Source organism: Diadema antillarum, unplaced genomic scaffold (assembly GCF_040938485.1).
Source record: "Diadema antillarum isolate AM-2024a unplaced genomic scaffold, OU_Dant_1.0 seq00000889_RagTag, whole genome shotgun sequence".
Taxonomy (NCBI): Eukaryota; Metazoa; Echinodermata; class Echinoidea; order Diadematoida; family Diadematidae; genus Diadema; species Diadema antillarum.
In genome coordinates, this window is record NW_027271753.1 from 180,708 (window position 1) to 191,394 (window position 10,687).

At 38.7% G+C, this 10,687-nt stretch overlaps 1 protein-coding gene across 1 annotated transcript; it reads left to right on the top strand.

Moving 5' to 3' along the window:
• Positions 1-873: 873 nt before the first annotated feature.
• Positions 874-10,687, top strand: LOC139740861 (radial spoke head protein 9 homolog). The gene is made up of 5 exons (XM_071651445.1): positions 874-1,228; positions 3,633-3,798; positions 4,443-4,572; positions 7,329-7,475; positions 10,273-10,687. The coding sequence occupies exons 1-5, from the start codon at positions 1,002-1,004 to the stop codon at positions 10,431-10,433; spliced, it is 831 nt and encodes a 276-aa protein (XP_071507546.1). The 5' UTR covers positions 874-1,001; the 3' UTR covers positions 10,434-10,687.

The window sequence follows — 10,687 nt, forward strand, 5'->3', positions numbered from 1 at the left end:
ATTCCACAAAACTTTAGGTGTCACTAACCCTGCGAGAACTTGATTCAAGGACCACTCTGGAACAACGCAGAGAAAGTGACAGGCTAACCACGATATACAAAATCTTTCTCATCTTTAGGCACAGGACTTTAATATCAAACAGGTTACTAAGTTGAACAGAGCGACCCAATCCAGGGGCGGATCCAGGAATTCTGTAATGGGGGAGGGCACTGCCCGGTGCCGCCCCCCCCCCCCCCCCCCCCCATCCGCTATTGCAACCACAATACCTATATCACAGTCATATAGTAAGCGAGAATCGCCATTCGTTTTTCTGAAAATAGTAATTCCCTGTCCTCCGAAATTGTTGCAGAGCCAGTCTGCAAGAATCTTCAGCTTATTGAGAGGAGGAGGAGGAGGAGGAGGATAGAAGAAGGTGCAGAAGAAGAAGGAGAAACACTTTTTGGTCCCGGGGGCATATTTAATCAAGAATATGACACATTCACAAAATGACACAATACGTCAATAATCATAGGCAGAACAAAGACTATATGCCGGTACTCATAGGCAGGTTGCTCATAGTTAATCCTTGAAGGAGGGGTGATATTTGCGAGATACGAGTACTCCAGTATATTAGAAACCGCTCTTGCATGTACAATAAAATTTAGGATAAAATGCTCTATTAAATTAGGCTTGCTTGCCCTCACGCACGGACCGTATAACACGTACGCGTTCATAGGTTCCGGTACTAGTCCAATAAGTCCTACGGCTCTGCGCATGTGGCGCGTACGCGTACGTACGTAGACTCATTCACCATGACGACACCTAACAACCAGCGCAGCCAGTAGCTGTCTGTATACGTAGTGCACTAGTGATGTACGGCTTGTCGTCGGAATTCGAGTGGAGTGTGGTCTGAATGTTACAGCAACTTTCGTCGTTCAGGATTGCTGAACTATCATTTGATTTGGTAGACAGATTGTGTTCCATCATTTCCAGCACTTCGTCAAAAAGACAAAGATAATATCATGGAATCGGAAGGGCTGCATCTCAATGTCAGTTACATTGGATCGTGTGGAACCGTGTTGAGCGCCGAGCAGAGCGCCGCACTGCAAACATCCTTGGTGATCCTGCAGAACAACTATAAATTCAATAGAGTTTTCTTCTGGGGAAAAGTAACAGGCATCAAGGGAGATTATTTTATTGCACAAGGATGCGGTAATGATGAAATGGTTGACAGGAAGACCCTGTACAGGTAATTATGTGTTTATTTTGAGTAATTTGCCAGATTTATAAGGACAAGGTCAGAACTCTCCTCGGTCCCATGTGGCTACTCTCGTGTAGGGCCTATACAGGGTTGTAGCTATTAGACCTATTGATATGTGGATTCTTCTTCTTCTGATTAAGTCTGCTTCCTTCAATAGACTGAAGATTCTTGCAGACTGGGTTCTTGCAGACTGATAATATAATTCTTACAAACAGAAAACAGAGTTCAACGTCAGAGTTCAACGTTTAATTGATTTAGTGTATTTAGTGTTCTTTTTGACGGAGTGCTTTGTCTTTTTGACGAAGTGCTTGGATTCTTGCAGACTGGATTGTGTAGCATTGGGCACTACCTAACCTAACTGTGACCAGCAGCCCCATACGCATAGCGTAATGGGGCTGCAGACTGTAGCATTCAGGATTGTGACATCTAGGTAGTATTGCGCCCAAATATAAACTTTGAATCGAAAAATTTATTGAATTTGAAGACTTACCAGTGTACAATTTACATAGGGTTCGTGCAACGTTTGGTTCTGTCAATAGTTCCTTTCTGTTTGAATTGATGACTTAATGTGATTCGGTCGAGAGAAACCTGGGAGAGCCACACTGAATTGACGGCCAGCGCATGCGCACAAATTTCTAATCCATTGTCTGACTGGATAAGATGTCTGTGTGCGCATGCGCTGGCCGTCAATTCAGTGTAGCATTCCCAGGTTTCTCTCGACCGAGTCACATTAAGTCATCAATTCGAACAGAAAGGGACTAGTGACAGAACCAAACGTTGCACGAACCCTGTTGTCAATACTTCAACTTCACTGGTAAGTCTTCAAATTGAATAAATTTTTCGATTTAAAGTTGATATTTGGGCGCGATACTACCTAGTCATGATCCTGAATGCTACAGTCCGCAGCCCCATTACGCTATGCGTATGGGGGGCTGCTGGTTGCAGTTAGGCACTACCTAATTGCGACCAGCCCCAACGCGCAGCGTTGGGGCTGCGCACTGTAGCATACATGATCATGACAGACGCAGTATAGCGGCTAAAAATCAATATGAAATCGAAAAAATTCTGTAATATGAAGACTTACAGGTGAAGTTGTAATGTTGACGATAGACTGCGTTCAACTTTTGGTTCTGCCAATAGTCCCTTTCTGTTCAAATTGATGAGTTAATGTGACTCGGTCGAGAGGAACTTGGGAGAACGACATCTTATACAGTCAATGGATTTGAAATTTGTGCACATGCGCTGGCCGTCGATTCAGTGTAGCTTTATGGCAATTACGGCCTTCTTACTGTTGGCAAACACTCTCGCTGTATATTGTGTTGCTCTCTGGGTGAGTTAAAAAGAAGCGATCCCATGCCAGCCGTGCGGGCCTTGTCAGAAGACTAAAAGCATTGCGACTCCGCCAGCTCATGAATATTCACGAGTAGGTCCTTACAAGGAGGAGCGACTCAATATTTTGAGAAACACGTACGATGCAAAGCCGGGCACAACGAAGAAGGGGAAGAAAATAATTTTAAAAAAGAAAGAAACAACTTATTGTCGTCGAGGAATAATGAAAATGAAAATGAAAATGAATAAATGGATGGAAGTTAATAACTCAAACACTGGAAAAAAAAATAGAAAAAGAAATTTTAAAAAGGGAGGGGAACACACACACACAATTTTTAATTGTGTTCACCATGACCTGCTCTTGTTCTCTTTTGAATTTCATTTCAAACTCCCTCTCCACCTCCTGATCCTGCATAGCTGTTGCAATATCCATGCTGAATTGTATGATGGATTATTTGCCTTGCGATAAACGAGACCGTAGTTCAATGTACTACGTGTATAAGGGTTTCATTCATTTGCCATTCAACGCGCCGCTAGACTGTTTGATGTCACTGCACTTTACTCAACTTCTGTGGGGTGACGTCACTTATGCATATTTATACGCACATGCGCAGTTTGCTGCATACTGATTTCGAAAATGGCGGATGGGACGGGGAGCTAGGAGATTGACCTGTAAAGAAAAATGTTTTCAAGATCATTGGACCAGTGTACGAACAACAACAAGTGATCGAATGGTAGGAATTAGATAAGAAACTTATGCATAGTACAAAAGTAAGCTTTTTTCTAGTGATATTCGTAACTTACAGAGCCGCGAAAATCTGTGACAGACTGTGTATCTTTTTCAAGCTTACCAATATAGCACTCTATTGACTAAGGACGCTCCCACAGTATAACTGTGTACAAGGAGCGTCCCAGGGTTAGGCACTACCATGCTGAGAACACATAGTCTAGCTAGCATAGGTACACGTATATATGTAATCAATAGAACCACTCCTATGATTGAAAATGTATTCTTATTCGAGAAATTGTTAAATTTACTGTTTTTGATTGATATTTTCCACAGTCTTGATTGTGTCACATGGGGACTTCTACCACAAGCTACTCAAGCAATCAGGGACCAGTGCTCGGTCGTAAAAGGTCGATTCATTGGAGATCCTTCACACGAGTATGAACACATTGAGATCCAGAAGCTTGGGGAAGGAGAGGAAGCAACCGAAGAAGAAAACACGGTAAGTCCATGGAATTCCTTGCAGTTCATTTTTTGTGTCTCTTATCCAGAATCAGTGCATGTTCTGTTGTAAAGAAATGAATTTTAAAGCCAAGGCAGATGGCTTGATAATGAAATATTTTGACATGTATTCTAGGATTTGAAAAAAAAAAACTGCACAGAAATCATATGCACATCAGCAATTTGCAGTGTATGAATATGTTATAGTATTTTTGTTTTGCCATAATACACAAGTTTTTCAAAACTAGTCTTTTTGAAAATGATTCTCAAGTCTTGATTCTACCATATCTAATGCATAAATATTGTTATTTATTGGATTGAGCAGAGATTATAAGTGTGAAAACATAAATAACTCGTATGACACTGAAACAGTCTATGCAAAGCGTAGATGTAAAATTGCTGCTCCCATTTGAAAAGAAAAAGGTATGAATGAGCAATATGAGCAATGATCTGTTCATAAATTTTTGGTAGACAAACTGAAAAATAAACTCTCCGTAATATCTTAGACTTCAATTGAAAATAGAAAGGATCGTTGATACTCATTATTGTGGACAAGTAATGTAAGAATAAGATCCACTGTATTAGGCCTGATGTGTGAAATGCTGTATTTACAAACAAGAGCTGGTCCTATTTTCCATCCAACAGATCATGATCAAAGAAGAAGATCGACTTGCTGCAGTTATTGCAAAGATTGATGAAGAAGTAGCCATCGTGCCCCGTGGTGCATACGTTAAGACACCTCATGGAGTTGTTCTGAAAAATCGCAGCTTTGAAGGTATTATGAGCCTGTCATTATCCCTGCACATTTGTTTGCTTCCAGAGGTTATAGCCTTGTGGTATGACATTATTAGATAAGTACCAGTACTTGTTAACTGTCCAATATTTCAAGGTACAGTCTGACCTCTTCTATCCGGACATGACGGGACCGGCGTTCATCCGAATAAGGGATTTGGCCAGATATAGGAGACTCAATGTTTAACACACGTAGCTGTCTACCCAATCATACAATGTAGCTACATGTATCAATTTTTTGTGAACATGTCACGTCCTTGTTACCCAGTCAGCTTCTGAATTCTCTGGTAATTTGCTCTATGAACGATCACCTGTACTGTGCCCTGATTTAATAAAAAGTTTCCTGTCCATGTTCTTGCGGTGATAAGGAGGGAGTGGATGTCTGAATGCATGTTATTTAGATGAAAATTTTATATGAATACATATTAATTATGTTGGGAATAATAATTCATATATGTTTGTGCGTGAATTTTGTTTGTGATCGAAATCCCCCTTTTCCCCGTAATTATTAGATTGCAAAAAAATCACACCGAGATCACATTTCGATAATAGAGAAATCCAGATAAAGGGAGGCTGGATAGGAGAGGTCAGACTGTAGTAATATGTTAAGACAAACAAGCCAAAAAACAAAAAAAAATCACATCTTTCTGCAACCATACAAAACTGACTTTCACAAAGGAAAACTAGATTTGGAAATTTTTCAATACTGATAAATTAGGTGATCCAATATATCCGTAAATAAATGTTCTGAGCCCTGACTAGATTCATATGGCCAAGATCAAATCAGGTCATGAAGTCGGTATTTCAAGAAATGATTCCTGTAACATGGTCTATAAGTGTGCAGAAAAAGGGAGTTATAAGACTTACAAAATGAAGTACTATGAACTTTGATCATAATTTCCACGGTCAAGATGGCATCTGAGCAAAAAGTCTTTATTTTATGAAATGATTCATGTCACGTTACCCAACCAGGATGAAGTACATGTATATCTGACCTTTGACCCTCATGTACAATACCAGCATAATTTTGATGAAGCAGCTGTTATTTCATGTTACAACTGATTTGATGTCTTTATTCAAACTCTAGAATATCATAATTCGAGATCTTTCAGTCCCAAGGGATCCAGTATAAAGGGCTTCTTGAGACAAGGAAGAATGATAGCCTAATAGTAGGGCCAGCACAATCAGGGGGCCCGCTTTTTTACATAATGCATATTCTATTAGGATCTTACCACTTGCCCCCCCCCCCCCCCCAACTCTTTTGGCAGAAAATAGCGGGTTTGACTTTTTTTTGTTTATCTTTGCTTGTCACTTGTCAGCAACAGATGTTGTTAAAGGGGTGGCACCAAAAACTGAAGTTTGTCAGCCGATTTTGGTAGGGAAATGGTATCCAAAAGTGTGTTAACTTTTTTGATGCTGTTTTTATGCATCTTCCACAAAGTGTCACCAGAGGCAGTATGTTTTCAGGTTGTCCATCCCTCAGGGATCCGTCTCTCCTTCCATCCATCCTTCCGTTTGTCTGTCCTTCCGCAATCAATTTTGTGGACAGCATTGAGGTATCCAAATGAAACTTGGCATGTATATATATATATATATATGAGTGGGCAAAGTTGTGCCTATCAACTTTTGGGTGCACATGCTCAAGGTCACAGGTCAATGTCAAATTGCAAAATTTCATTATTTTCCTCATATATCTATGCAGTGCCTGAAGGAGGGTATTTTCTTGAAACTTAGTGTATGCATGTACATGTACTACCAAATAAAGATTCTCTACAATGTGTAGACAGAATTTTGGGTCATGAGGTCGAAGGTCAAGTGAAAGTTTTTTAATTTCTTTTTTTTTTTCCTCTAATAGTTCAGGGTATCTTCTTGGAACCAAATATGCATGGACTGATTGGCAGTGATTATCTAAGAAATGTTGGGGTCATGTTGTCAGTGGTCAAGGTTGACTCCTCAAAATTTCACTTTTCCCTCACACTTATGCAATACCTGCAGGGTTTTTCTTGAAACTTAGCGTATACATGCATGTGGTACACAATAAAGATTCTCTTGGAAGTTTTTGTCAAAAAGGTCAAAGGTCAAAAGATCAAAGGTCATGTGAAAGTGCTAAATTTCACTTCTATCTAGGAAGTGGCTCGAAGTATCGTCATGAGACTTATATATGCATATTCTGCCTGACAGTGATTCTCTTAGAAATTTTAGGGTCACAGGATGAAAGGTCAAGGGTCAAAGGCCAGGTTAAAGTGATAACAATTTACTATTTGATACTGAAATTACACTTTTTCTCCATACCTTGAAAATTACTCAGTGGATATCTGAGGGTCAAAAGTCAAGTAAACATTTTCAAATCCCCATATACAATGTACTGTGCATGTGTCTTAGAAAATACAGCCATTCATCTAATTAAACCTATAATATGTAGTTCAAGGAAAGTAAACATTCAACACATTTGTGACAAATACATATATGTATGTCATTTTAATATTTTGCCAGTTATGTTAAACTGTCATCACACTATGTCAAGACATACTATAGGCCTATTAAGGAGAATCATTCATTATGGTGGAGGCATACATTTGTATGTTTTGTGTGTTTTTGTTGTTGTCGTTGCTGTTGTTGTTGAATTGCTTGTGGTTGATTAACCCCGGAAGTGGCACCTGAAAAATACTAAGCCTTTTTTTTCCTTTAGCTTTATAATTAGCTTATCAGTATTTTACTTTGCTGATCTTCCTCCCAAAGGTCTTTCTGTGGCAGAGTCTGGCAAACTTCATAACTATTTTCACTTCCGGGAACCAGTCAGACTGAATGAGAAGACTCTCCTTGAGAAGGCTGATCTTGACAAATCAACAGATTTTCTTGATCCCATCCACGAGGACATCCCAAGAGGTTAGAAAGAGTGTACTGACAACCCCTAAGCTCATAAAAATATGAGAATAATGTGGACAATTGTTTGTCCTGAACAGTGATAGGGGTTTTCTTAAGGAAAATACTGAAGTTAGCTGTGATATATTCCATTTCAAGTATGCATTTCATAGATGCAGCTGAATATAATAAGTAGCAAAAGTAAACAATTTGATACCTGTATATATACCCATTGCTGTATTCAGCTGTATGTGGTAAGATCTGACTTCCCATTTTGGCAATACAGTGTATTAAGGTTCTTGATTTGAAGTTTAATTGCTTGTCATGTATCATATGTAGGAATTTATATACCGGGTAATTTGAAATTGTGCTTTTATTACGTCAAGCAGTTATATTTTTGCCTATCATTCAAACAAACACTTGTCTCTTCAAAGATATCTTGCAGTATTTTCAAAGATACATATTGCTGACAGATGGGATAGAATACTCATCGACATGATTATCTAGCACAACTATGTTACTTTGAAATACACAGTTTTGCCACTTTACTGTTACAAGATCCCAATTTTCTGCCACTAGGATTGCATTTTTACTATTAAGTGGTAGAACAAGATGGATTGTGCTTTTAAAGTTCAGTACACATGGTATGTAACTGGGAAGATATTGTTGTGACAGACCATTAAAATCCCATAGATATTTTTAGTGCAGCCCAAGTGGTATGCTAATACAGTACTCTCCGCGTAATCGGGTATCGCTTAAATGGGTACTCCGTTTAATTGGGTAGTAATGTCAAAATCAGTTCCAATGCACATTTAAATTACCTGATAATCGGGTTGCCTCTCCGCATAAATGGGTAAACAATTTTCTTCTTATATAATTTAGACCCACATTTTATCGCAGATGAAACATATTAAGAAATTATTAATGTTAAATTTTCCACGGCTAATCGCATTCAGCTCTGCTTGATTTGCAAAGAAGACCGATCATTTGGGGAGTGATTAAACATGAAAACACATAGGCCTACCAGTTCTGATTTGCCACACGTCAACGAACATTACACATGTAGCTGGCACTCACAACTGCATAGACAGACAGGAGTTGAATGCACTTGCACTCCTTCCTTGCTCCTCAACAACATCCACAATAACAGAAGTTTGCAACGAAAATCAGGCTGTGTACCAGCTCCATGATTTTACTTTTCCCCCGTTACTTCCCGAAAAGTAACCCAACGTTCTACATAAGACTAGCGCACACAAAGAGACGTGTTCATTTCAGAAAATGCCTGCGTGTTAGAGAGAAGTCTATAGTCAAACGACAAAGTTTTCTGAAGACATATTTTTCCATAAAAAGAGTGTAAATTATTGCTCGTGACTGACCAAGTGTAAGGTGTGTATAATGTGCCGCGCAAGGAGCGTGTTAATGTAGGTGTTTGGTGCAGTGTACAATGCATATATACATACACATTATGTGTGTAAATTGTGAATAGGACATGTTCTTCTGTTAATTGGGTACTCTGTTTAATCGGGTAAGAAACGCTCTGCCCAAGCCTACCCGATTATGCGGAGAGTACTGTACTATGTAACTGGAAATAAGTCGGCCGCACAAGCTATCTTAATGGAGGAATGTTACCCCCCCCCCCCCCCCCACAATTCCATGGCCCTGCATGTACATGGTGTAGCTTTACTTTGCATACATTTTCCAGGAGAGACAATGTACATTTACAACGTAGTTTTGCCTCCCAACTGATGTCATTTTCCCCCCAAATACAGTAGATGACAACTTGACTTGATTTTACAATGGCTAAGTCATTGCTCACAATTTGGAAACATAAGTTATGGTGTTTTATCAAACATCATTGGCCAAAAAAAAAAAAGAGAGTAATATTTATAGATGTCATTTCTGACAGGTCATGGATGTCAAATTAAAGTGCTTTGAATACTCAATATTTTAGCAGTGAGGAAATTTCATCCATAGTAATTGTCCATTTAATCTAACTGGAAACCAAAACTTCGTCATGTTTATAAAGGGCCAGTCCAATCCAGTTGTGTTATTTGATAGCTTGAACTAAGGTATTGTATATTATGCTAGCTCTTTTTCAAAGATAAAGGCTGAATTAAAATTGGGGAATAGTTGCCCTCCGTATCCATGCAAATTTCAAGTTCTGGGAAAGGACAGAGTCGCACTATTCATGGTGTATTTTGGTTTATTGGTACATGAATAGAGTTTAATTTGTGTGCAAGTGTTGTTCGTTACAAAGTAATGTTCACATGCACCTCACAGGTGCCTTCATGCATTTGACTTTTGCTGGCATCAAAAAATTAAGCTGACTTAAAGGCATAATTTACCATTTGCAGATGAAACAAAAACCCAGCATTGGCGCTTTAAAATAGTTCTAAAATGTGAGTTAGGGATAGAAACAATCACTGTAAAAATTTGAATCTGTATAATCAATGTTAAGTGCTGTTAATAGATACACAAAATGTGAACAATAGTTATAATTAAAATGTTTCCAGACTAAACCATGTACAGTTACGCTTTATTGAGAAAAACACTGATATCTCCTTATATTTTAGGCTTTATTGCAAAAATGATATATGGTAGGATGTTTTGTGATACAACTGGCCTACACATATGCATCAAATGTGATATCTTGAACATTTTTGAAATCACTGCTCCCAAAGGTAAACTGGACCTTTAAGCTTGTTCATTTGCTCTCTTTCTTTTTTTCTTTTTGGTCTGTTTTTTTGGTCTTTTTTTTTTTTTTTTTTTTTTTTTTTTTTTTTGTAATGACAATCTGTTTTCATTTTTCATCATCTTCCAGGATCCTGGTCTTTGGATTTTGTCCGTGGCAGTGGATTGGTGACCATTCGAAGCCTTTTATGGCCTGGCCTGAACTTCTATCATGTTCCACAGACACGCAAGTTTGGCTACATCTATGTTGGCACGGGAGAGCAAAACAAAGACCTGCCGTTCATGTTGTAGTTGTGCATTGTTCAGGTCTCACCACCGCAGAATTACTTGACACTCCATATCCAGCGGTTTTGCAGTAAAAGACATAAAAGAGATGTGAATGAATGAACTGTTGTATACTGGAGGATTATATACTTTGTGATAGGTTATTCATTTGTCACCCTATGGCAGCAACAAAATGAGGTCCTGCTGTCACTTGTAAGAACATTTTTTTTCTTTTTTTTAATTTGTAAGTCAATACTGATAAAATGCCCCTCAGCAAAGAA